This window comes from Thamnophis sirtalis, unplaced genomic scaffold (assembly GCF_051295495.1).
Source record: "Thamnophis sirtalis isolate CommonGarterSnake01/CBP01778 unplaced genomic scaffold, rThaSir2_p1.2 scaffold_6, whole genome shotgun sequence".
NCBI classification, from domain to species: Eukaryota; Metazoa; Chordata; class Lepidosauria; order Squamata; family Natricidae; genus Thamnophis; species Thamnophis sirtalis.
Window position 1 is genome coordinate 7,577,245 of NW_028261386.1, and position 27,719 is coordinate 7,604,963.

At 44.1% G+C, this 27,719-nt stretch overlaps 1 protein-coding gene across 3 annotated transcripts in view; it reads left to right on the top strand.

Moving 5' to 3' along the window:
* TNFAIP1 (TNF alpha induced protein 1) overlaps positions 1-24,792 on the top strand; it is a 28,051-nt gene extending 3,259 nt beyond the window's left edge. For 2 of the 3 annotated variants that reach the window (XM_087717173.1, XM_087717174.1), the window contains exons 2-7: positions 3,716-4,068; positions 7,929-8,098; positions 9,488-9,577; positions 15,855-15,907; positions 21,061-21,256; positions 23,596-24,792. In XM_087717173.1, the coding sequence (XP_087573299.1) occupies positions 3,855-4,068; positions 7,929-8,098; positions 9,488-9,577; positions 15,855-15,907; positions 21,061-21,256; positions 23,596-23,817 (945 nt within the window). In that variant the 5' untranslated portion in view covers positions 3,716-3,854 and the 3' untranslated portion in view covers positions 23,818-24,792. Of the gene's footprint in view, positions 1-759; positions 855-3,715; positions 4,069-7,928; positions 8,099-9,487; positions 9,578-15,854; positions 15,908-21,060; positions 21,257-23,595 lie in introns of those variants that run through there. The other variant, XM_087717175.1, reaches the window with a different exon arrangement.
* Positions 24,793-27,719: the final 2,927 nt, after the last annotated feature.

Below are 27,719 nucleotides of genomic sequence, written 5' to 3' on the forward strand. Positions count from 1 at the left end.
GCCTTGCACGGCAGCCACTTACAGTTAGGATGGTGATGGAAAAAAGTAACTTTGGGGCCAACCCTTGCATTGACAATCTTTGCAAAAAAAAAAAAGCCAAGGAAACTTGAAGTAAAACGATAAAAAATAACAGTACTTCTCTTAACAACTGCTTCATTTAATGACCAATCCCAATTGCCACAAAACGAGGACTACCTATATTTATCAAGTTGAGAAAAGGACCCTAGCACACTCTAGCATCCTCGGTGTATCAAAATAGGACACAAAAATGGGAGGACCACTCATAAGTCAGTTTTTCCGGTACCGTTGTAAGTTTGAACGGACGCTAAATGAGTTGTAGCTGGACTACCTGTGAATCCAGGGGGCTCCAGTTATGGATGAAACCTCCGGCACCCTCGGTCGGCATGACCATTAGTGACAAGTGCAACACTCACATCTGTCTTTGCAACTCAAATCGAGCTATTTTTATGGCCATTTTCCAGTTCGGTGACGTGCCATGGTCTTTCCTGAATGCCACCCAGTTGGCACTTGAGAAAAGCTCAGGCTGGCCCCGTTGGAAGCAGAAACTTCTTGTGACGCTGCGTAGTTTATTACTTTTTATAAAAGGCAATTAAAAAGTTTTTTTAAAAAAAAACAAAGTTCAACCGGGAGGAAGGAAAGGAAACGGTCCTATTGTTTGAGAGAGGCTGAGTCAGACGCATTGCGTCATCCTTCAGGGCTGGAAACTACCCCCCCTCCCCCCAATCTTCCTGCTTGCCCCTCTGAAATGCCGTGATCGAAGTCTGGACTTTGGTCTCCTCTCCCGAAGATAGTTTAAGGATTGCCTTGCTTGCGGATACGGCTTTAAACCACAGGTACCTCTTTTTCAACCTTCATTTCTCAAGATCATTTTTATATCCCAGGTACCCTCTTTAGTTAGATTGGTTAGATCCCATTAAATTAAGGCAAAGATTAATTGCCATATACAAGGGGTTGGGGGGAAAACCTTGGTCTTCAATTGGAATGAGTACCCCTGTTGACCGTTTCCTGAACACAGAAGGTCTGTTTATATTTTTCAGAACTACATAACTTTCATAATTTGTTTTAAAAACTCTCTGACATGGGGATCTATGTGTGATTATATATGTGTCCATTTTCTGTTTAAATCCACTTTTCCTATATTCTTCAATTAAAGAGAAGTTGACTCTTATCAAGTCAAGGGCTGGTCAGAGCGCCTTAAGAATTTGCCCTAAGTCTAGTACCTAAATGGCATCATATAACAGGGGTGGGGAACAATGGCCCCTTTAAGACTTGTGGACTTCAACTCCCAGAATTCCTGAGCCGGCCAGCATGGTTGCAATGTCCCAGGGTCGTGTGATCACCTTTTGTTAAGCAAAGTCAGTGGGGAAGTCAGATTCATTTAACAACTGCATTAATAACTTAACAACTGCAGTGATTCACTTAACAACTAGATCGTAAAACGGAAGGAAGCTCACTTAACAATTGTCTCACATAACAAGAGAAATTTTGGGCTCAATTGTGCTTGTAAGTGGAGGACTACCTGTACAAGCTGCTCAAAAATCTTAAAAAATAATTTCCTGGAAACACTGTTTGACCTGTTCTAAAGGGAACTTGAACCTCAACCAGCTCCCAGTTGTTTTCCTGATCCCCTCCGGAGATGTGTCATTGTGTACCAATAGATCTCTAGAGAATGCTCTGGTTCCAATAAATTAGAATTCTGGCTCTTATTTTTGGAGGAATGCTTCTGATCGCTTCTTACCACGTGCTAAACTATAACATGGCTTCATCGTTTTTTGGCAAAGAGTGTTGCAGGATCCAGGCAAGATGGTGGATAAAAACAGAATGTTAGGGTTCCAAATAAGTCCCCCAAATGAAAGAAGACTCCGAGACTTGAAGTTCCTCAAAGTTCCATTTTGTTAGAGAAGCCATGTTGGCACATCTGGGAAAACCCGGATCTGAAAGCTTCCAGATTTTCCCCACCCAAGTGAAAATTCAAGTCCCTGCCCAGCACCCACATGTCCACCACGTGGTCCAATCAGGCCCCATGTCAGCCTCTACTTTGCTTGCTTGCTATCAGCTACCATAGTAACGGGGAGGGTGGGGGCATATGGTATTATTTTTTGGGGGGGGGGAGTTGTTAAGTGCTGGAGGAGTTATCAGGAAGGGAGTTTTCTTCTCACCATCTTCTGCGCATCCTGATAGTTCATGTTTGGGCTTGGTCAAGGTCAACCATCTCTGCATACCAACTGAATGATGCCACTTGAAGATGCACCCCACATGTCACCTTTGGGAGTTGCAGATTGGACATTGGGTTGGGGTAACTGGGGGGAAGGTCCTGGGTAAACGTTTGATATGTATATGTTCGCTCTTTTCTGCTTCAGATCTTGCTTTTCTTTAGCTGTTTTCGTTTCATATCCAGTAAAAGTACTTTTCTCTCTATTCAAATGGAGCTGGGGGTTTTCTTCCTTGGATACTGAATGAGGCACGCTTGACACCCCGTCCCAACTGGAGATGCCTCCCAGTCACACCCCTCAAGGTGCAGGGCAAGATGACCTTGACTCTCTGAGAAAGGAATGTTGTTATGACTATATAGCGCATGGGTCGTCAACCTGGTCCTTACCGCCCACTAGTGGGTGTTTCGGGATTCCAGGTGGGCGGTAGGGACTTCAGAGGTTAAAACCTTCTTTTGAGTGAGTGGGCAGGCGTGAGCGCACACATCAATAAACCAACGTGCGCGTGCACGCAAACAAGCAAACACGTGGGAGGAGGAAGGGGAGGAGTGGAAACTGATAGCAGGGACAGGCAGATAAGTTTTGTTATCTTATAAAATAAAGCGGAGCAGAGCAGTTGCAAAATAGAAAAGTTATAGGCAGGAGAGAATTGTTGTTGGCTAATAATAATAAGTGGGCTAACTAGCTCAGCCTTACTTTTGTACATTGCCCTAAGGAAGGTAAAAAAAAGGAGATAAAAAGGAAAAGATCCAAAAACATTAACAAAAAAGGGAAGAAAAATAGAGAAAAGGGGATAAAATAAAGGAGGAGAGTAAGCAGTGTTTAGTCTGGCTCATAAATTAAGTTTTGTTATCTTATAAAATAAAAGAAAGAAATAAGTAAAGGAAGAAGAAAGAGAAAATAAAAAAGGGAAAAAGAGATCCGTGATATAGTGAAATACTATAAGAAAGGTGAAGAAGAAGAAGGCAGGAAAAGGAATTTTGTTTTGATGGTGACACTTAATAAAAATTGGCACCTAATACAGCATTGTTTTTGGTGTTTGTAATAAAAGGGAAAAGAGGAGGGAAAAAAGCACTGTGTGGAGTGCAGATCAAAACGTAAGAGTAAAAGTAGTTGTTAAATTGTGAAACAAATTTAGAACCCATGTCTGAAAAAAAGAAATATGCTCATGTTCCGCACTTGCACAAAAACTAGTGGGCGGTAAGGAAATTTTTCCATCAAGAAAGATCCATTAGTGGGCGGTAGGTAGAAAAAGGTTGACTACCACTGATATAGAGTATCTCCCATACTGCATATAATCCCCCACTCCCATTTTCCTGCAGCATTGAATGTGGCAGGCCTGAAGGCTCAGTGCAAAAGATGGCTTCCGGGCCTGACACAGACTTTACCGCTGAACGTGTTGTGTGAACCCACCCCAACACAATCAGTTCAACCAACAACAGTGAAACAAATCTCTTTTTTTCCTCTCTCTCCTCTCCTTTTAGAGTCTCTCAGCTGTGGGTCCAGTGATTTCCAAGGTGTTCTTGAGAATCCAGTTGGAGACCCCCACGGTTTTCCCCTCCAACCACGGCGGAGTCGGTGAAGCCCACCCACTGCCGTGTTGTCATCTACTTGCAGAAGGAGATGTCCGGCGACACCTGCTTAACCACCCTCTGCCCCGCTTCGGGAGCGAAGCCGAAGAGGTGCAGCGCCAAAATCGGCAGCCTGGGCAATAAGTACGTGCGGCTGAATGTCGGGGGCTCCTTGTATTACACCACCGTGCAGGTGCTGACGCGCCATGACACCATGCTGAAAGCCATGTTCAGCGGAAGGATGGAGGTGCTCTCCGACAAGGAAGGTGGGTGCTGATGAAAACAAGCGAAGCCGATGTTCTAACCCAGCTCCCCAAACACGAGAAACTCTCCGCAGTTAAAGCAATGATTCCTTTATTAGGAGCGCCAGCAAAGAGTTTCTCTCTCATAGCAGGCTAACAAGTCTGTCCGGCAGGGAGATGAATAGTTGTCTGCCACACTTATTCATCTCCCCCCCTTGCCTTTTATCCCCAAAGCTAGGGTGGGGCTTCACTAGCAGCATTAGTTTTTCCGTCCCAAGGACTGGCCCATAGATTTCCATTGCTCTCCTCTCCCCTGCCTTCTGTGCATCCACGCGTCAGGCACTGAACCCAGCTGTTCCTGCTCTTCCTCATCAGCCTGGGGGCTACTGACTCTCATCAGCCTGGGGGCTATGGACATCTGAGGGCTGATGGACAGCCCAGGCTCCACCTCTGTCTCTCTCTGCCAGCTCCATTCCCTCTTCCCCCTCGGAGCTCTCAGGTTGCCTTGATGCTGGCCCTGACTCCCACGATTTATTGAGCTTTTCAACTCCCGGTAGGCCAACCATGGATAAATCCAAGAAAAGAAAGGTTTCAGAAGAAAACAGAACATTTAATTCAACTACCATATTTTTCGGAGTACAAGACGCCCCGGAGTATAAGACGCACCAAGATTTTGAAGAGGCAAATAAAAAAAAAAAAAAGTTTTTGCATTCTGCAGACCTCCCCAAAACGGCCCATTTTTCACGAAAATGAGCCCGTTTCTTTTTTTTTTTTTTAAAGGGCATGAATAGCCTTTAGGAGGTTTTTAGAGTGCCGTTTTTTGCTCAATTTTGCCCCTCCCCCAACCCCCAGGAGCACTCTATAAGCCGCCTAAAGGCTATGCATGTCCTTTTTTGACAAAAACAGGACATTTTTGGGAGGTCTGCAGAGTGCAAAAACAGTTTTTTTTATTTGCCTCTTCAAAACCTTGGTGCATCTTATACTCCAGTGTGTCTTATACCCTGAAAAAAATATGGTAATTGTCCTAACGGTTAGGAAGTTTTTTCTCAATTCCAGGTTGCTTCTCTCCTTGATTAGCTTCCCTCCATTGCTTCTTGCCTTCCCCTCTGGTACTTAAACTAACTTGAGTAATTTAACCCTCTGTCACTTAATATAAGACAGTTTAATTTCAAGATAAATTATTTGTGTTTTTTGACTTTGCATTTTTGCAAACGCATCTCCAGCCACTCTTGCAGAATATTCCATTGTGAAACAGGATCAGTTATGTTTGTGGGTCACCTCTGATGGGAGCAGAACGGGGGTGATGCATCCATGCTGACTCTCTTGATCTCTTAGCACAGGAATTCCTCTCTACTGGCTCCAAAGTTTGGGAGTGGGAGATACAGTTTTGCATTGCTTCTCTTTCTTTGAGTTCTAGTTGGCATTGGTACAGGTAGTCCTCAGCTTACAACCACAATTGAGTCAAAATTTCTGTTACTAAGTAAGATATTAAGTGAGTTTGGTCCCATTGGATGGAGACATATCAAGGATTTTTAAATCTAATTAATTAAAGTTATAATTGGCCTCTTTTTCTCTCCCCCCCATGTTTTATTTGTTTTATTTATATCACTTTCCATGTGATCTGGGGGTACAGTTATTTAAACAGTCATAATCCACATATTATTTGTTATATTCATCACAATAGTGTAAATAATATAACTATATATTAATATAATTACAATAATACCTATCCTCATCAAATTCTCTCCACATTAACATTTCCTCTTTTTATATCTCTTCATTTCTAACTTCTGTTTCCATTGTCCAACCATTGGTAAAATACATCCCACGTCAAAAACTATTCAGTCTCTTCTTTATCCTTAACCATACGTGTTAGTCTGTCCATTTCTGTGCATCTTAGTATTTTCTCAATTACGTTCTCATCTAACGGAGTCTCGGCGTTTTCCCATTGTTGTGAAAATACAGTTCCGGTTGCAGTTAGTATATGTAAAACCCAGAGGTGAGTTGCTTCCAGTTCAGCCCAGATCAGACGAACTGGTAGTAGTGATGGCGGGAGGCTCCTCCCACCCACCCGGACACTTCTGTGCATGTGCAGAAGTGTTGCACACATGTGCGAGCACGCCCGAACCGGTAGCAAACAAATTGGCAACCCACCACTTGTAAAAACAGATATGTAACTTCTTTATCATATTTTTCTGGTAGAATGTCCAACAGAACAATCTCTGGTTTCAAGTCTATATGCTGCTTTATCATTTTTTCCAACCAAGTGTGTTTTTTCGTCCAATGTTTTTTTAGCTTTCTTTGATAATGTGACAAAATTAGTGGACCAAAGGAATGCCGTCGATATAGTTTACTTGGACTTCAGTAAGGCATTTGATAAGGTAGACCATAACCTACTACTAGATAAAGTAGAAGAATGTGGGTTAGACAGCATCACCACCAGATGGATTCATAATTGGCTGACCAACCGCACTCAAAGTGTAGTCCTCAATGGAACTGCATCTACATGGAGGAAAGTATGCAGTGGAGTACCCCAAGGCTCTCTTTTACACCCAATACATCTTCATGAATGATTTGGATGAGGGAATAAATGGGGAACTCATCAAATTTGCAGATGACAGCAAGCTGGCAGGAATAGCCAACACTCCAGAAGACAGGCTTAAGATACAGAAGGATCTTGACAAACTTGAACATTGGGCACTATCTAACAAAATGACATTCAATGGTGAAAAGAGTAAGGTTCTACATTAAGGCAACAAAAACGAAATGCACAAGTACAGTATAGGTAGTACCTTGCTCAACAGTAGTAACTGTGAAAGGAATCTTGGAGTCCTAGTGGACAACCATTTAAATAGGAGCCAGCTGTGTGCAGCAGCTGCCAAAAAAGCCAACACCATTCTAGGCTGCATAAACAGAGGGATAGAATCAAGATCACGTGAAGTGTTAATACCACTTTATAATGCCTTGGTAAGGCCACACTTGGAATACTGCATTCAGTTTTGGTCACCACGGTGTAGAAAAAATGTGGAGACTCTAGAAAGAGTGCAGAGAAGAGCAACAAAGATGATTAGGGGACTGGAGACTAAAACATGTGAGGAACAGTTGCAGGAATTGGGTATGTCTAGTTTAATAGAAAGAAGGACTAGGGGAGAGATGATAGCAGTGTTCCAATATCTCAGGGGTTGCCACAAAGAAGAGGGAGTCAACCTATTCTCCAAGGCACCTGAGGGTAGGACAAGAAGCAATGAATGGAAACTAATCAAGGAGAGAAGCAACTTAGAACTGAGGAGTAATTTCCTGACAGTTAGAACAATTAATCAGTGGAACAGCTTGCCTTCAGAAGTTGTGAAAGCCCCAACCCTGGAAGTCTTTAAGAAGATGTTGGATAGCCATTTGTCTGAACGGTATAGGGTTTCCTGCCTAGGCAGGGGGTTGGACTAGAAGACCTCCAAGGTCCCTTCCAACTCTGCTATTGTATTGTATTATAGCTTTTGCGCAACTCCACCACATATGATAGTATGAGCCCAGTGATTGGTTACACTTCCAACATTTGGCAGATCTATCTTTATATATTTTAGCCAATCTTGCCGGTGCAAAATGCCATCTATAAAATATTTTATACAGGTTTTCTTTATATGCAGTTGACATAGTCAATTTTACATTTCTTCTCCCATAGTTTCTGCCATTTATCTAATTCTGTTGCATATCCAAAAGTTTTTAGCCCAGGCCATCATTGTCTGAGATCTGTTTGCAGCCTGTTTGGAATTACCTCTCAAGACGAGGCAAGTTTTTCTACGAGTCGTCTTGGTAGAAAATAAAGCTCTCTGGGATAATTTTCTCACCTGCTTTGTTTGAAACCCGAGGCCTGCTTCTTTCTTTCCCAGGTTGGATCCTGATCGACCGCTGTGGGAAGCATTTTGGAACCATCTTAAATTACCTGCGGGACAACACGGTTATTCTACCCAAGAACCGTCAGGAGATCAAGGAGCTGATGGCCGAAGCCAAATATTACCTCATCCAGGGCTTGGTGGACCTCTGTCAAGCTGCCTTGCAGGTAAGATAGCTGCCCATGCTGAGTGGTAAAAGCTTAAGAGAAGGAAGGGACCCTAGAGGTCATCCAGCTCAACCCTTACTCAAGGCAAGCATCCTACTCGGAAAAAGTCCTTGATAAGGGGCAACCAGTATATATTTAAAGTTCTTTGGGGAAGGACAGACTGCAGTCTGCCATGTACATTATTATTCTAGAGATGGGAGCCCTTGTGCCCCACTCCCACCCCCAGTCCTGAATTTGAGGGCTTCAAACACCAACACCACCACACCTCAATGTACCACAACGAATCTTTCAAGTGCTCTGTTTTAAAAAAGAAAATGGCGTCTTCAACCTTTAAAGCCGTCACTCTCTTAAACCTCTGAAGAGGTCCCTTAGATCAGTGTTTTTCAACCACTGTGCCGTGGCACACTAGTGTGCCGTGACATAGTGTAAGGTGTGCCGTGGGAGAATTACTTTATATATAGTCAATATAGGCACAGAGTTAAATTTTTTTAACATTTTCTAATGGTGGTGTGCCTCGTGATTTTTTTCATGAAAAAAGTGTGCCTTTGCACAAAAAAGGTTGAAAAACACTGCCTTAGATATCTATTCATGGCATTCTCATGCCACCTTTGAAAAGTGTGGTGCAGGAGGGGTGGGGGGAGAAATTAATCACCAAAATTCTCTGCAAGGTTTAAGACAAGGGTGTTGAACTGGATTTCTTCAAGGGTCGGACCAGCATTTAGTACTCTGTGGGTCGGGGGGGTGGAGGAACGGGAGGAGAGATGGGGCGGACGCCTCCTGCGGTATTCTATATGCCAAAAATGGGCTGCGCAGACGCCTCCTGAGCTCCCCCCCTCCACAGCCCGTTTTCAGCCTCCCCGGCCTCCAGCATCATTTTACCGGTCAATATGGGGTGAGGAGAGTTGTGCAACACCCCCCCGCCCCATACACATACACACCTCATTTTCGCCCTCCCCAGCCTCCAGCAGCACTCTGCCTGCCAAAAATGGGCTGTGCAGAGGCCTCCCAAGTTCCCACTCACACCGCCCGTTTTTGGCCTCCCCGGCCTCCAGCAGTACTCTGTCAGCCAAAACCAGGCCGCACATGGCTTCTTTTGGCCAGCAAAGGCACCGCGCTCTGCTCCTTTGGTATTTCCAGGGCGTTTCCGTGGGCTGGATTTAAGCATCCCGTGGGCCAGATTTCACCTGTGGGCTTTGAGTTTGACACCCCTGGCTTAAGGCCTAAATTATGTCCTGCAACAGCCCGCTCCCAACATCTTGGCAAAAAGAAAAATGGAAAAGCCAGATGTGCTTAAATCTTCCTTTCGGCCGTTGAGAACAATGAGATTCCAGAGGCGGTGACAGTCTACCCTGTTCTAATCTGCCTGAATGTGTGCAATTCTGTTTGCAGGACAAGAAAGAGGCCTACCACCCAATCTGCAATATCCCTGTCATCACGTCACCGAAAGAGGAAGAGAGGCTCATTGAATCAGCCATGAAGGTACTGAGGGGGCATGAGGAGGGCAGATGAAAAGGGCTGGTTCACACATTACAGGTAGTCCTCAACTTACGACCACAATTGAGCCCAGCGTTTTTGTTGTTAATTGAGAAATGTGTTAAGTGAGTTTTGCCCCATTTTGTGACTTCTCCTGCCACAGTTGTTAAGTGAATCATTGCAGTTAAGTTAGTCACAATGAATCTAGTTTCCTCAGTGACTTTGCTTGTCCAAGAGGTCTCCCAAGGTGCTCACGTGACCCAGGAATGCTACAACCGTCATAAGTGTGAGTCAGTTGTCAAGTGGCTGAAGTTTGATCATGTGACTATGGGGCTACTACAGTGGTCACTGTTAGGAATATAGTCTAACGGTTGGGTTGGCAATATATAAATCATATAGCAATGCTGTACCTGTTTCTTTAAATCATACTGTAAAATGTGATTGGTTGCTGTTTCCTCAATCAGCCATAAGAGGGAGCAGAATGACTATTAGCTCTCTGTTTGTTAGATGCTGGGCTGATCTGATCTGAGTGTTTTGGAAGCTAGCTGTTAGAAAGTGGCGTGAGCTATTGTAAGTTTTGCAACTGCTAGCAAACTTTGAGTACCAGATTGTATGATTATGGACTAAGTTATTTGGATTATCCCTTAACTGAAAGACATTGATGACTGACTGTCTTATCCGTGTATGACTTGGACTGTTTGATGGACTCTGATACCTCTTTTTCCACGAAAGCAAAAGCTTAGTTAAACTGCAGTGTCTCTGTATGCTGGTTTGTGTGTTCTCCAACACAACTCTCACAACGCTTCTCTGAACGCACTCGCTCTCCCAACGGGGAACTTACCTAACAGTCACAACTATGAAATATGGTCATAACTCACTCTCTTCATGGTCACCAAGGGAACTGTTGTAAGTCGGGACTACCTGTACAGTCCCAAAGGTGCTTTTTTCAAGAGGCAACTTTCTGGTTTTTCTTTGGAGATGTTTTTGCTCTCTCAGAGCTGAAGAAGCTTCTTAGATGAGAAGCGAAACATCTTCAAAGAAAAACAAGAAAGTCCAGTTGCCTCTTGAAAAAAATAGAATAAAATAGAATTCTTTATTGGCCAAGTGGGATTGGACACACAAGGAATTTGTCTTTGATGCATATGCTCTCAGTGTACATAAAAGAAAAGATACATTTGTCATGAATCGTAAGGTACAACACTTAATGACATTCATAGGGTACAAATAAGCAATCAAATCATACTAGGAAACAATGTAAATTATAGGGATACAAGCAATAAAGTCGCAGTCGTAAGTGGGAGGAGATGGGTGATAGGAACGATGAGAAGATTAATAGTAATGCAGACTTAGTGAATAGTTTGACAGTGATGAGGGAATTATTTGTTTAGCAGAGTGATGGCATTTGGGAAAAAACAGTCCTTGTGTCTAGTTGTTCTGGTATGCAGCGTATATAGTGTCGTTTTGAGGGTAGGATATGAAACAATTTATGTCCAGGATGTGAGGGGTCTGTAAATATTTTCACAGCCCTCTTTTTGACTCATGCAATATACAGGTCCTCAATGGAAGGCAGGTTTGTATTAATCGTTTTTCTGCAGTTCTAATTATCCGTTGAAGTCTGTGTCTGTCTTCTTGGGTTGCAGAACCAAACCAGACAGTTATGGAGGTGCAGATGACAGACTCAATAATTCCTCTGTAGAACAGAATCAGCACCTCCTTGGACAGTTTGAGCTTCCTGAGTTGGCCCAGAAAGAACATTCTTTGTTGTGCTTTTTTGATGAAGTTTTTGATGTTAGGTGTCCATTTTAGGTCTTGAGATATGATAGAACCTAGAAGTTTGAAGGTCTCTGCTGTTGATACTGTGTTGTCTAGTATTGTAAGAGGTGGTAGTATGGGAGGGTTTCTCCTAAAGTCTACCACCATTTGGGACAACCATTTGGCTGGCTACACCATTTGGGACATGGTTATCCCAAGGCACCATTGGGACAACCAGGACCTGGATGACTGAGAATCTCCCTAGACAGTCACACATTACACTAATCTAGGAGACGAGAATGTCCAGCATGTGGGCTGCCCTTTTTGTCCTAATACAATTAGTCCATGATTTGCAACCATTGGTGTAGTTTGGAGTTAGTGGCATTTAAAAAAAAAGCGATTTACAACTAGTCCTCACATTTACAACTGTCGTAGCATCCCCACAGTCATGGGATGAAAATTCAGGCGCAACCAACATGTATTTATGATGATTGCACCATCCCTGCATCATGTGATCATCATTTGCAACCTTCCCAGCCAGCTTCCGACAAGCAAAGTCACAGGGAGAAACTCCATTTGCCAAACGAGTGCATGATTCACTTAACAAGTGCAGTGCTTCACTTAACAGCCATGGTGGAAAGCTGTTGGAGGCAACTCACTCAACAACCCCCTTGTTTAACAAGTCTGGGCCAATTGTCATCATGAAGTTGAGGGTTATCTATATTATTTTGCTATTTTGCTTTTTTAAAAGCAAAATTCGCTTAACTGCAGTGATTCACGTAACAACTACGAGGAAAAAGGTTGTAAAATCACACTTAACAACTGCCTTGCTTAGCGACTGTAGAAATTCAGCTGCTAATTGTGACTGTAAGTAGAGGATTACTTGTCAGACTTGTTAATGTTGCCTGACTGAAAAAAAATCATTTAAAGCAGCATTTTACCCTTTAAAAAAACCCCAAACTTCTAATATAAGGGATCTTGACCACAGGTTTGGTGTGGTCCTTGAGCTAATAAGGTTTGTGTGTGTGTGTGTTTAAGTACCACCTGCTCCAAGCCAGAGTCACCCCAAGCCTGGCTTGGCACCACCTGTGAAGCCAGCCACTTGTCTTCCTTATCAGTAGCTGGGAGTTTGAACTTTGCCATGGCATCTTAAGAATGAGGAAGAGGAAAAAGGAGGCTCCGTTAAGCTTTTAAATATCCACATTTTCCATGCTATTGAACACACCTAGAAGTGATATAAATATCTGAAGAAGGACCATTGTGGTTTACCCTTTGCAGCTCAAAGTTTTTAAGTTTATGGCAGATAAAACCAATTTTATTATGTTGGGGTTCTTCTGTTTGGGGGAACACACAGCATTTGCTGGAGGTGGGTAGAGTTAATGATGGAGGTCTCCTCCAAAGTAGATTGGGTTCTCCATTGTTCCTCTTCCCTTTCTGCTCCAATTTGTTGTTGTTGTTAGTTGTGAAGTCTTCTCCAACCCATCACGACCCCATGGACAATGTTCCTCTAGGCCTTTCTGTTCTCTACCATCCACTGGAGTTCATTTAAGCTCACGCCTTCTGCTTTGGTGACTCCATCCAGCCACCTCATTATCTGTTGTCCCGCTCTTCTTTTGCCCTCCATCTTTCTCAGCATGAGGCTCTTCTCCAGTGAGTCTTTCTTCCTTCTCAGTAGGTGGCCAAAGTATTTGACTTTCATCATCAGGATCTGGCCTTCTAAGGAGCAGTCAGCTGCTCCAAATAAGATTCCCCAATTTAGGAAATAACTTGCAAAGGAGTACTTGGAATAGTCATGCCTATCATTCATTCATTCATTCATTCATTCATTCATTCATTCATTCATTCATTCATTCATTCATTCATTCATTCATTCATTCATTCATGAACATTTATATGGCCACCCAACTCACTCTCAGTGACTCTGGGTGGTTTGCAAGGATAAAATTATATTGTTCTCTCTATTGTTTCTTTGGAGCTACTCCAGAAACATCCAAGTGAAGGGCAAAAAAGTGAAGATGGCAGCTGTGCCTTTGTTTCCCCCCTGTGCAAAAGCCACAGAGTTGCTCCATGGCAATTTTTTTTTAAAAAAAAATTCCCAGCAAGGAAAGCTGTACAGACTTTTGAGTCTCACCTACGTCAAACGGCCTCCTAAAGGATTTTATGCGCTTTTAAAAGAATCAGATGGTTAAACTTTTTCTAGACTGAGTTGCTTCAAGACTGCATGATTTCAAGAGCTGAGGTGGCGCAGTGGTTAGGGTGCAGTACTGCAGGCCACTTCAGCTGACTGCTATCTGCAGTTCAGCGGTTCTAATCTCACCGGCTCAAGGTTGACTCAGCCTTCCATCCTTCCGAGGTGGGTGAAATGAGGACCCAGACTGTGGGGGCGATATGCTGACTCTGTAAACCGCTTAGAGAGGGCTGAAAACCCTATGAAGCAGTATATAAGTCTAACTGCTATTGCTATGATTCACTTAACAACTGCAGTGATTTGCTTAACCATGGCAAGAAGGTTCCGTACCAGTGGGGGGTTCTCACTTAACCACTGCTTTGCTTAACAACAGAAGTTCTGGTCTCAATCTAACAGACAGATTAACAGAGTTGGAAGGGACCTTGTAGGTCATCTAGTCCAACCCCCCCCCCGCCCAAGCAGGAGACCCTACATCTACACTATTCCATTGTGGTCGTAAATGAAGGATGACCCCTACTGGGAATCTGAAGGCCTGGCAAGATTACCTCCAAGTCTTGTTTTTCTCCTCCTCTTCCTTGTGCCATATCTGTCATCAGACGTTGGCGATCATGTTGGCAATCCCATTTTTGTCAACAGCTGCACGAAAAAGTGCTGCTGAGTTTTGCCCAAACCCTAGATTTTGAAGCCCTGATCTTCTTCTTCTGCCTGGGCCTCGTTTGCCTTCAATCTTTCTCTGGAGGATTAAGTGAAGTATGGCATATTTTTCCGGGTGTCGCATTATATGTCCAAAATATTCTAACTTCCAATTTTTTTTAATGGTTTTGATGGTTTCCCTTGGCTTTCCCTGGCAGTTTGTGGAGCTGACAGCAGAGATGGACAGTGAGGAGGTTGGGGAGGAATTGGGGGCTGAGGAATGCTCAGATGAGGGCTCTGCGTCAGAGGCAGAGAAGGAGCTAGAGAACAGCAAGGCAGAGGAACAGCTGGAGCCTGTTCCCAGTGTGCGCATGCGCAGAGCTGCCAGAAGACAAGAACAATTAAGAAAGCCGGGTCGACTTAAGAGTAAAGCCACACCTTGGAGGTGATTGGACCCTCCCATAGGAAACAAAAGAGGAGCCAACGGGGAGGGGGCTTTTGCAGGAAACAATGTTCTGTTTGCAACTATAAGAGACTCTGTGTTACGTTTTGCCTTGCCCTGCATTTGGAACTAGCTATTTGGCAGCTCGCCAAATGAGATAAGGTTTGTATTTGATAAACAGCCCACTAAAAGACCGTTTGCTAAGCCTTGCGGACTGTGAATGAAAGGAATTCACGGCCGTGCAAAGAAAAGGGGTTTCGCCGGGGAAACAAGACTCAGCTTCTTGCTTGTTAAGGATGCCTGGGTCAGAACATTCCCAGGTGCCTTATCCCCTCCTCATTTCTGATTTTGTCAACCCAGCTTATACGTAACAGCCGCCTATTGAAATCCACATTTCAAATGCTGCTAGTCCCTTCAAGTGGTTTTTCTGTCCGAGACCAATCTCCACTCCGTAGAGCAGGATAGAAAAAAATTGTAATCTCTGACAAGCCTAATTTTCAATCTTAGGCTTATGTCGTGGCTGCAGAAGAACCTTTTCCATTTTGAAGAAGGCTGTTCGAGCTTTCTCTACCCCTGTCTTTATTTCAGTGGTCATGTCCCAGCTTTCATCTAAATTAGAACCGAGTTTTTCTCCTCCTCTTACCTGTGTAAAACATCTGAATCAGGAATGGTGGTTGTAGGTTCCCATAATGACCTGGGAACAGTGGTGGGATTCAGCCAGTTCGCACCTATTCGGGAGAACCGGTTGGTAACTTTCTAAGTAGTTCAGAGAACCGGTTGTTGGAAGAAATCTCCTTTTGTTTTCCCCCACTTTACAGGGCTAATCCTGTAAGGAAGGCAGGAAGGAAACATTCTAGTGTTGTTTCTAGCCCAGTGTTTCTCAACCTTGGCAACTTGAAGACATCTTCAAGTTGCCAAGGTTGAGAAACACTGTTCTAGCCTAATCTTTATTGACCTGCTTACAGAAACTGCCTCTCTGGTTAACCCTTATCACATTGCAACAGCTAAGGCGAAGCGTCCATCGACCTGAGTGACTTTGAGTTGGCCACGCCCACCCAGTCACATGACCACCGAGCCCCACCTACCCAGATAGTCATTAGGGCAGAGAACCGGTTGTTAAATTATTTGAATCCCACCACTGCCTGGGAACATTCAGTACTTCCGTTCCCAGAGCTTTGTGGGATCCAGGACAATGAGTCTCCGTGAGCTTTGATGTTCTTTCTTCTGCCTGCATTGACACCCCTTTTTCTCCCCCCCTTTTTTTTCAGCCAGTGGTGAAGCTCCTTTACAACCGAAGTAACAACAAATACTCCTACACAAGGTAAACGCCTCTCTTCTCTGGGTTGATGCTGAAGCTTAAAAGACCAAGCTTGGAATTGTAGGATGGTCCGATCCACCTCTCTGTTCCCTGCGGTGATCCACCAGTTGAATCTAGGAAGACCCCAAACAGACCTAAAAGCTTTGCTACACTGTACAGGTAGTCCTCGACTTACAACAGCTCCCTTAGTGACCGTTCAAAGTCACAACGGCGATGTCAGCATTCCAAGTAACGCACCCACAGAAAGCAGAACTCTGAGGCAGGCAAATTACTCGAAGAACAATTTATTGGATACATCATATTGGCACAACTGGTGAAAAGCCGACTCTGAGAGTTCCCGCAGCTTTCACCTGATTAAAAAGTAAAAGTTTCCCCCGCCCCCTGGCAAGTCACTGGTCATGCTGTCCAATCAAGGTGCTGGCTGGTTGCTTGGTTACTTTACTCCTCCTCTGGCCAGCCACCTGTCAGAACGTCCTTGGTTCCCACAGGAAAACTTTCTTGTTTTGGCTAAAAAGCCCCCTTTAGCTATTTCCCCCCCTCCCTGCCTTTTCTTCTGCTTTGTGGCAACCCCAAAGCCTCCAAGATGGCCTCATCCAGGTTCACTTCCGGGTTGACAGACACCTTTTGCAACCTCACAAGCAAAAGTCAGTGGGGAAGCCTGATTCACTTAGCAACTGGCTTACTAACCTAACAAATCCAATGATTCACTTAACAACAACTGTGGCAAGAAAAGTCGTAAAATGGGGTAAGCTCATTTAACTTAGCAACATAAATTTCACGCTCAATTGTGGTTGTAAATTGAGGACTACCTGTACCGATGCAGAAAGATAACATATTCCTTATATCTGTTTGAATAGGCCCATGTTGTATTTCAGGAAATATATGAACCCACCAATCTCTTGTATGGGTATAATTCGGAAGGGTAAGTTTGGGGATCTGGGACTGCTCCTCCAGAATTTGCCCCTAGGCTGTATTTTTAAAGAAGGGGCAATACTTAAATCTGTAGAAACTCCTATTTGTTACTATTATTATTTTGGTTTTTCATGTTTGCTGGAAATTTACGTATTCTTTATGCTGGCTCAGCCTATGGTGTGGAATGACCCACAAAGCATGTTGCTTAAGGGCAGCAATCATCCCTCAGCCGGAGGAAATTAGCAGGTTCCTTGTTTAATTTATCATTGTTTAATTTATCATTCTTTATCATTAAGTTATCCAGACCTCGCTCTTCCCCCCCAGACATTAAGACCCAGTTGAGTTGGTGGTCCCTGCTGTGGTAATTTGGTGTGTGTGTGTATGGTTGCCATTTCCCATTTATATCTATATATCAATGTCTGTCTGTGTATGTGTAGTATATGTGTAGGTATATATGTATATATGTGTGTGTGTGAAGGTATGTATATAATGTGATGTAATAATTTAATATAATATAATATAGTATAATATACTATAATAATATAATATACTATAATATACTATAATATATTATAATATATAATATAATATAATATAATATAATGTAATGTAATGTAATGTAATATAAAGTAATATAAAGTAATATAAAGTAATATAAAGTAATATAATATAATATATAATATAAGAGTTGGAAGGGACCACAGAGGTCTTCTAGTCCAGTGTTTTTCAACCTTTTTTGTGCAAAGGCACACTTTTTTCATGAAAAAAAATCACGAGGCACACCACCATTAGAAAATGTTAAAAAAATTTAACTCTGTGCCTATATTGACTATATATAAAGTAATTTTCCCACAGCACACCTTACACTATGTCACGGCACACTAGTGTGCCGCGGCACAGTGGTTGAAAAACACTGTTCTAGTCCACCCCCCTGCTTAGGCAGGAAGCCCTATACCACTTCAGACAAATGGTTATCCAATCTCTTCTTTAAAACTTCCAGTGTTGGAGCATTTACAACTTCTGGAGGGAAATTTTTCTACTGATTAATTGTTCTAACTGTCAGGAAATTTCTTCTTACTTCTAAGTTGCTTCTCTCCTTGTTTAGTTTCCACCCATTGCATCTTCTCCTGCTTTCAGGTGCCTTGGAGAATAGCTTGACTCCCTCTTCTTTGTGGCAGCCCTTGAGATATTGGAACACTGCTATCTTCTCACCCCTAGTCCTTCTTTTCATTAAACTAGACATACCTAGTTCTGCAACCGTTCCTCATATGTTTTAGTCTCCAGTCTCCTAATCATCTTCGTTGCTCTTCTCTGCACTCTTTCTAGAGTCTCCACACACAAACATATGTATGTATGTATGTGTGTGGGTATAAAATACATTAAAAGTAATCCTCATTTATGATTGGTCACTTAGCAACTGTTCAAAGTTACAATGGACCTAAGAAAAGGTAATTATGACCCGGTTCTGGAATTCCAACAGCCTCCGTCCCACCTACCCTGCCCCCAGTTAAATGTCCGCATTTCGGGCGCTTGGCAACCAGCCTGTATTTACAGCCATTTGCAGTGTCCCACAGTCACATGACCTTGATTTATGATGTTTTTGCTAGCGTTTGGCATTTATTTCCCGTTTCAAGCAAAACCTACCCATAGCAAACAATGAATTCCAGGGTGGTTGTTTAACAACTGCCACAAAAAGGGGTGTAAAATTAGGTGCGGTCACATGGCTGACTCAGCTTACAACCAACACGACTTACAACCATAACTACAGGCTATAACCTTAACTCAATTAGTCATAAGCGGAGGATGCATTAGATGTAACATGTATTGCAAATAGATATAACTAACTGATAACCCGGCGTTGCCCGGGTATTTATTTATGGGGGGGGGGGGAATGTCTAGACGTAATTTCTAGTGTTGGATTTTCCCCCTTACCAGAGGGAGACCTCTTGTGGAGTACTGTACTGCCGTTACCATGGCAACTCCCCTGCGCTGTACAGTAGAAGCCATTTTACGGCAGTACAGTAGAAGTCATTTGAAGGCACAACAGCCTGTATCGTAACAGAACACACACACACACACACGCCCTGAGGGGTGTTAGGGGTGTCTTACCCCCACGGTATTTGTTTCCAGAGAGTAAGTCATCTGTGTACCAAGTTTGGTTGAAATTGCTCGAGGCGTTCCAGAGTTATGCTGGAACACACACACACACACACACACAAACAGAGCCATTTATATATATATATGTTGTATTTGTGCTGATAAATAAATAAAGGGAGACTAGTATAGAACTATTTCAAGCTATTTAGCTCTCATCAGCTAGCCATACCCTTACTGGGATTCGAACCTGTGCTGCATTACATGTTAGGCAGTTGTGTTAGCCACTAAGCCACAAGGTTCTCCTCCTTTATCAGCTGAGCCAGGGAAATAGATATGTATTTAGTGTCACAACCCCTGGTATGCCCAAATATGGGAGGAGGCATGCTGCTTCCTTTCTCAGTCTATCGGCTCATCACAAGAAACCATCCAGACAGAATTGTGATGAGCCGATAGCCGATATACAATATAAATGTAAAGTGTACATTTTAAAAGCCAATAAATATATACTTTTTGTGTTTATCGAAACAAGTCAAAAGGACGTCTTGGAGTGAATAGGAATTTTATCAGATTCAAAATCACCTTAGAAGCCAGTCATTAAACAGAAAAGTTCTATTACTCTAGCAAAGCAATTGTAATTAATCCTAGGCACAGATCCTAGATGCTTTATGATACATTCAAGTTTTCAAAACAGCAGTCAAGATTATTTTGCCACTGATTAACATTTACTAGCTATTAACATTATCTACCTTTAATATGACAATTCTCTGGACAAAGTGCAAGGTAAAATAGTATTAATTACAGTAGCGGCAGTAAAAAATGAAGCTGCCACTGTTTAAAGTAAACGACGAGATTGCTGAAGTTAGCAATGAGAAATCAGAGCTAAAGATTAACTGGTATTTGGACACAAATTCACTAGTTTTGTAATCCACCTGTGACAGGACAGGATGTTAAGCTAGGGGTATCTTGGACAACAAGCAGGTACTGTGGTGCTGAATTCCAGGTAGTCCTCAACGTACAACCGTTCATTTAGTGAATGGCTGTAGTTCGAGGACTATCTTCAAACCAGGGGTGAAATGCTACCGGTTGGGCAAACTGGTATTTCCGACGATCAGGTGTGACGTGCTATTTATATTAGCTAGAATCTTCGGATTTCCTGCTTTCTAGCTAATCTCAATCGGGTGGCACAACACATTCCACCCCCGCTCTTCGGCTTTGAAACGATGAGTACTGCCCCCTAGAGTCAGGAATTAGATTTGTTAAGTTTAGCTGCAGGTAGTCCTCAACTTACAACCATAAATGAATCCTACATTTCTGATTCTAAGCAACACAGTTGTTAAGTGAGTTTTGCCCCATGTTGGTCTGTTCTTTTCTGCTGAAGGCCAGAGTGGTAGAAGCAGAGGCCCAGCTCAACGATGTACCAGGTGGGAGCAGTCTGTGTTGGAACACTTAGAATGTGAGAACCTCTATATAGGTAGTCCTCAACTTACAACCATTCATTTAGTGACTGTTCGAAGTTCAACAGCACCCAAGAAAGTGACATGGGCATTTTTCACACTTACGACTTGCAGCATCCCCATAGTCACATGATCAACATTTGGATGCTTGACAACCGGTTCACATTTATGGCAGTTGCAGTGTCCTGGGGTCATGTGATCAAAATTCAGACCCTTGGCAATTGATTCATAGTTATGACCATTGCTGTGTCCCAGGACCAAGTGATCCCCTTTTGCGACCTTCCGACAAGCAAAGTCAATGGGGAATCCAGATTCACTTAACAACTGTTTGACCAACTGTTTCACGACTGCAGTGGTTCACTTAAGAACCGTGGCAAGAAAGGTCGTAAAATTGGGGAGGGGGGGAGACCTCATTTAACTGTCTCCGTTAGCAACAATAAATTTTGGGTTCCATTCTGGTCACAAGTCGAGGACTACCTCTTATCTCCAGATGCTTCTGCTTGCCCAAGAGAGCCTCTGGAGCTAGGGACGAGCCACAGGTCTCTCAACACGACGTTTTTGGTGGTGGAGGAAAATCGAGATACAGAATCCTTCCAGCTTCTCAATTGCCCGGAATCGCTTTCGATGGCGAGTTGAGTGGTGTCCAAATTGAATAAATAAAGCCAGTGCTGTTTTTTTTTCCCCTCCCTCCAGCACCTCGGACGATAATCTCCTGAAGAACATCGAACTCTTTGACAAGCTCTCGCTCCGGTTCAACAAGAGAGTCCTTTTCATCAAGGACGTCATCGGGGACGAGATCTGCTGCTGGAGTTTCTTTGGCCAGGGGCGGAAGCTAGCCGAGGTCTGTTGCACCTCCATCGTTTACGCCACGGAAAAGAAGCAGACAAAGGTAACCGGCAATTGTTCTGACCCAGCTCCCCAAACACGACAAACCTTCTGAAGTTAAATCAATGATTCCTTTATTAGGAGCGCTGGCAAAAACAACTATCTCACCGCAGGCTAACAAGTCCGTCCGGCAGGGAGATGAATAGTTGTCTGCCACATCTATTCATCTCCGCCCCCTGCCTTTTATCCCCAGAACTAGGGTGGGGCTTTGTAGGCAGCGGTGTGGCTCTTCCATCCCAAGGGCCAGCCCATAGATTTCCACTGCTCTCCTCTCCTCTGCCTTCTGCGCATCCATGTATGAGGCAATGGACGCAGCTGTTCCTCCTCTACCTCATCAGCCACCTCCAGACCTGGGGGCTGTGCACTCTCCATCTGAGGGCTGATGGACAGCCCAGGCTCCACCTCTCTCTCTCTTTGACAGCTCCATTCCTTCTCCCCCCTCGGAGCTCTCAGGTTGCCTTGATGCTGACCCTGTGTCAGGGTTCCAAATAGCATCCAAAATTAAATCAGAGTCCGAGGCAAAGGATTCCTCAAAGTTCCAATTTATTAAGAGAGCCATGTTACCTCATCTGGGAAAAACCCAAATCTGAAAGATTCCCGGTTTTCCCCGCCCAGTTGAAAGTTCAAGATCTTGCCCCCACACCCACAAGTTCATCACATGGTCCAATCTCCCACTGCCATGCTGGCAGTTCGTCCCATCCAGTTCTGGTCAGGTGCAGAGGTGCAAAGACAAAGGATGACCTTGGCTTTCTAGAAAGAATGTTGTTATGGCTACATATCTCTAACTCCGTATAATCCCCCCTCCCACAATAGAAAATGCATAGTAGAATAATAGAAAGTGTGGCAGGCTAAAGATCCAAAAGAAAAGATGGCTGCAGGCCTGATACCCTGACTCCCACACCTCCTCCTCCCCTGATTCGGCTGCTGGAGGCCTGACAGGCCACAACAGTGATTCCGGGCACCGGAGAATCATGGCTGAGAGTCCTCTGTGAAGGTCTCAGGATTAATACTTGAGATACCTGCTGTTGCGGGATGTGGGGGATGACAGGACATCACTTCAGGCAGTCCAGGCAGACTAGATGGAAAACATGACCCAATGAACTAATTTGACTTTATTGTAAGGCTACCTTAACAGGATCTTGCAAGCCTGAAAGTACCAATCTCCCACCGTCTTTTTGACCGTCTGAGAAGTTAAAGAGGTTCCTTTCGGAGTTTCTTTTTCTGCCTGTCATGAAGCTATAGTATTTTTATAGTATTTTATAGTATTTTATTAAATTTATATGCTGCCCTTTTCCCTGGGGGGACTCAGGGCGGCTCACAACTCAAGAGGGGAGGGGGGAAAAACAAACTTTAGACATATAGAACAATACAAATTTAAAAAACACAACATTCATACCATTTGGGCGGGTTACAATCTTAGTCCCAGGCCTGACGGGATAGCCAGGTTTTGAGGGCTGTGCGGAAGGTCTGGAGGGTGGTGAGGGTACGAATCTCCACGGGGAGATCGTTCCATAGGGTCGGAGCTGCCACCGAGAAGGCTCTCCTCCGCGTGGTTGCCAGTCGGCATTGACCGGCAGATGGAACTCGGAGGAGGCCTAATCGGTGAGATCTAATAGGTCGCGTGGAGGTAATCGGCAGTAGGCGGTCTCTCAAGTACCCAGATCCACTACCATGAAGTGCTTTATGGGTGACAAGTAGCACCTTGAAGCGCACCCGGAGATCGACAGGTAGCCAGTGCAGCTCGCAGAGGATAGGTGTTATGTGGGTGAAGCGAGGTGCACCCACAATCGCTCGCGCGGCCGCATTCTGGACTAGCTGAAGTCGCCGAATACTCTTCAAGGGCAGCCCCATGTAGAGCACATTGCAGTATTCCAGCCTAGAGGTCACAAGGGCACGAGTGACTGTTGTGAGAACCTCCCGGTTCAGGTAGGGGCGCAACTGGTGCACCAGGCGAACCTGGGCAAATGCCCCCCCCCCCATGGCCTCCTTGGAGTGGATGTCGCTTGGCTAGCCACCCATTTAGATCGCTCGAAAGAAGACTGGGCAGGTTTTTGGAGGCCTACCCGTTGCAGCTGCTGTTGGTTGCGGTTGCATGCCTCCTCAATGGCAGAGAGCAATATCTTAAATCCAGATAGTGGAGACAGTGTCCGGCTTTCCATTTCTGACTCCCACAGACAGTTGCTATGGTATCTCTCGGTTTATTCAAGGCCAGGATATAATAGCATGCAAACTAAAACAGAGTCTCGGATGCTTCCTTTGAATGAGTTGCTTTCAAATAGGAGCAAGGAGAATAGTCGGAAAAACCGCTGCTCCGATTTCTAAAGCTACATCTTCTTCCTCCAGGTCGAATTCCCTGAGGCCCGCATCTACGAGGAAACGCTTAACATCCTGTTATACGAGACTCCCCGGGTGCCTGACAACTCCCTGCTGGAGGCCACGAGCCAAAATCGGAGCCAGGCCTCCCGCGGAGAAGATGAGGACGGCAACTACGAGCCACGTGACCGAGTCAGGCGCATTCACGTCAAGCGATACAGCACCTACGACGACCGGCAGCTAGGCCACTAGGGTCCCAGGGGGACACCCAGAGCCCCTCCCCTCCACACAGGGGTTGGGCAGCACGTGGCTTCGGCACTGGGGATCCCCTCGTGGGCCCAAATCTTCCAGGAGGGCAGCTTACATTTCGGCCACACTGCGATATAGTTTGCGAAACGTTACTCCCTGATGCTGCGTTAACAGCTGGGGGGCAACCTTGTATGTTTGAAGCCATCCCTTGGCTGTTTTGTGTGGAATTGGATGGGATCCTTCTCTGCCTCGAGACTCTTCCTGAAGACCATAAAAACAAAAATCCAGATGCTGAGACCAAAGAATCACACCTAAACACTACATTGTGACGATGAAACACTACAGTTTTATAGCCCCTGGTCCCGTTTCCCAGACAAGGCCTGGGTAGCCGTGACTGTTTTTTTCTCCTTTAGCAGAATGTGATTTTTTCCCCCAATTTTTTTCTTTTCTTTTTGGCCATAACTAAGAACTTCTGATGCCACCTTGGCTAGGATCCTTGGGGCTCAATGTTGCTGGGAATAACTGGAAATCAACTTCATCCTGGAAAAAAAAACACTGTCCTAGCTCCTGATTCTTACTGATGCATTTGCGAGAAATTTGAAGGGAAGGGATATACTTGGTGTGCATCTTCTACCAGTAGTCCTCTACTTACAACCACCATTAAGCCCTTGGTTCTCGCTGAGCTTGGTTGTTTCCTTGCAGACGTTTCATTACTCAAACTACATAGCATCAATGCTAGTCACTAGTTACTAGCACTGATGATGTTATGTAGTTTGATGATGAATGTATTTATGATGACTATGATCATGATTTATCACTTATATCTTTTATGTACACTGAGAGCTTATGCACCGAAGACAAATTCCTTGTGTGTCCAATCACTCTTGGCCAATAAAGAATTCTATCCTATCCTTTTCCTATTCCTATTCCTTTTCTATTTTCTATTCTGATCCCTTTTCCGTTTTCTATTCTCTATTCTATTCTCCTATTCTATTCTCTATTCTATTCTCTATTCTATTCTCTATTCTATTCTATTCTATTCTCTATTTTATTCTCCTATTCTATTCTCTATTCTATTCTATTCTCTATTCTATTCTATTCTATTCTCTATTTTATTCTCCTATTCTATTCTCTATTCTATTCTATTCTCTATTCTATTCTCTATTCTATTCTCTATTCTATTCTCTATTCTATTTTCTATTCTATTCTCTATTCTATTCTCTATTCTATTCTCTATTCTATTCTATTCTCTATTCTATTCTCTATTCTATTCTCCATTCTATTCTATTCTCCTATTCTCCTATTCTATTTTATTCTATTCTCTATTCTCTATTCTATTCTCTATTCTATTCTTTGGGTAAGGAAACATCTGCAAGAAAGCAACTAAGCTCAGAGAGCACCAAGGACCCTCATTTTAACTCTAAGCTACAAATATCCTCCATCATTTGATACAATCAAGCGCAAATATTTCTGCGGCTAAGCAAGACAGATGTTGAGTTGTGCTCCGTTTGACGAGCTTTCTTGCCCCAGTCCTTGAGTCAATCCTTGTGGCTGTTCAGTTAGTAGCACAGTTGTTAAGTGAATCTGGCTCCCCCATTGACTTTGCTTGCTAGAAGGGGACCACCTGACTGTGGGGATGTTTCCTAAGTGTGGAAAAACAGCCATAAGTCACTTTTTCCGGTGTTGTTGTAACTTCGAGCGGATACTAAATGAATGGTTGTAAGTCGAGGACGACCTGTATTGCAAATAGCTTTGGATCTTGCAGATACTTGGGGGTCTGGCTGCTGTTGGAAACCTTCAGGCTCGGGTGGAGGTGGGGGTTGCTGAAAGTGAAGACGAAGCCAACCAAAAGCAGGAAGACCCAATTTCCCAGGTCTGTGGACAGAGGTCCTTGCTCGTTCAGAGATAGATAACATGGCCTGGATAAGCTGGAATGTGATTACTCTTCCAGAACATTTTTTTTAATGGTAATCCTCCTTTTTGGTTCCCAAGGGCTAGTTAGCGGAGGACAATGGGTGGAAGCAGGGGTGGGTTCCGGCTGCTGCTGCTACCGCCTGTTCACTCAGGGACGCCCCGTGTGTATGCTTTGTGTGCGCATGCGCAGTACTTTAAAAAATGTTTCTGTGCATGCGCAGAAGCAAAAGACAAGGTGGAGGGGCCTACAGCACCGCAGAGAGAACTGGTTCGGGGGCGTGGCAGGCCGAGTTACTACCTACTTGGCCGAACTGGTAGGAACCCACCTCTGGGTGGAAGGTCTAAAATTGCTTTCCCCAACCTGAAGCCCATAGGATAGTTGGGCAAATTCTTATTAGTGTAGGATACTAGAAGTGGGGTGCTCGATGCTTTGATGCATCTTTGGGGACGAGCCTCCCTTTAGTGCTAACCTCTATAACAGCGATGGCGAACCTTTTCAGGACCAAGTGCCGAAAAGGGAGCGTGCATGCACGCTCATCTGGGCCGCAACCCGGATGAGGAGCTGCCCAGGGTGCATGCGTGTGCCCAAAAGTGAAGTTCTGGTTTCCAGCGCACGCATGCATTGCCACCCAGCTAGTCTTCCAGTTATTGGCGCACATATGCGTGCGATGATCAGCTGGCCGGGACCCCCCTGCTCACGCAAGAGCAGCTCTTCCAGATTCCGGCACTGCCGCACATACGAAGGCCAGCTGATCATCATGCGCGCCAGAAACCCGGAAGAGGAACAGGCGACGCTGCACATGCTAAGTGACATGGCTCCCCGTTCCACTTCGGATTCCAGCACTGCCACAGGTTCCTCATCCTGGCTCTCTAAGAGTGCTGATGTATTGTATCCCAGCTTGCCTTCAAAAATTGTGAATGCTCCATCACTGGAGGCGTTTAAGAAGAGACACTAAACAATCACTTATCTGAAATGTAACAGATTCTCTAGCTTGAGAAGGAGACCAGAAGACCGCCAAGGTCCCTTCCATCTCTATTCTATTGAGTCCCCTAGGCTAATGTTTCTCAATAAGATATGACTTCAATTCCCAGAATTCCCCCAACCAGCCATCTTGGCTGGGGAATTCTGGGATCTGAAGTCTTTATAATCCTACAGTAGCTAAAGTTGAGAAACACTGCCTTGAGCCTTAGACCATCATTCCCAACGGTGTGAGCTCTGCACGTGCGGATTGCAACTCCCATGGTTCCTGGTCATTACATCTTGCTGGCTAGGAATTGTAGTCCTGGAGATTGGAACTGCCAGTTGTATAAAGCAGGGGTCTCCATCCTTGGCAACTTTTAAGACTTGTGGACTTCAACTCCCAGAATTCCTCAGCCATCTTTGCTTGTGAAGTTCACAAGTCTTAAAGTTGCCAAGGTTGGAGACCCTGGTATAAAGTCAACCTTTTCAAACAATTTCTTGGGAGGTGGGAGAAAAGCCATGTTATCCTTTAAGATTTAGAAAAGGCGGTCAAGATTTTTTTTTCTAGAATGCCCAGAACTGAGACATAAATTTTGGCTGGCAGGATATAGATCAGTGACTTCTGCTCCTCCTGAGGACAGAGTTTAGGATGAGTACCAGCATAACATCATAGCAATTAAATGAAACTTCTCTATTCAGGAGCAGTATATCTCGGTGTCAGATACCAGTAAGGGGTAGTAGGATATATTACCTTTAGTGCCTTTTGGGAGGGGGGTGGTAAGACATATTCTTGCTTCAAGCACATTTATGATCTCTCCTAGCTAGAATTCTCTCTTTCCCAAGAAAAAAAAATAGCAATATAAAATGTGTTTCTGTGTTCCTACCGTAAAAAGACCCGAAAGCAACATTGTAAGGACCTGCTTAAAAAGAAGCCCAATTAATATTGTTCACAAATGAGTAACGTCTTGTATTCTCTTGCATGAGACTAGATCTCATTGAGATAATCAACCTTGGGAGTATGGAGAAAGCA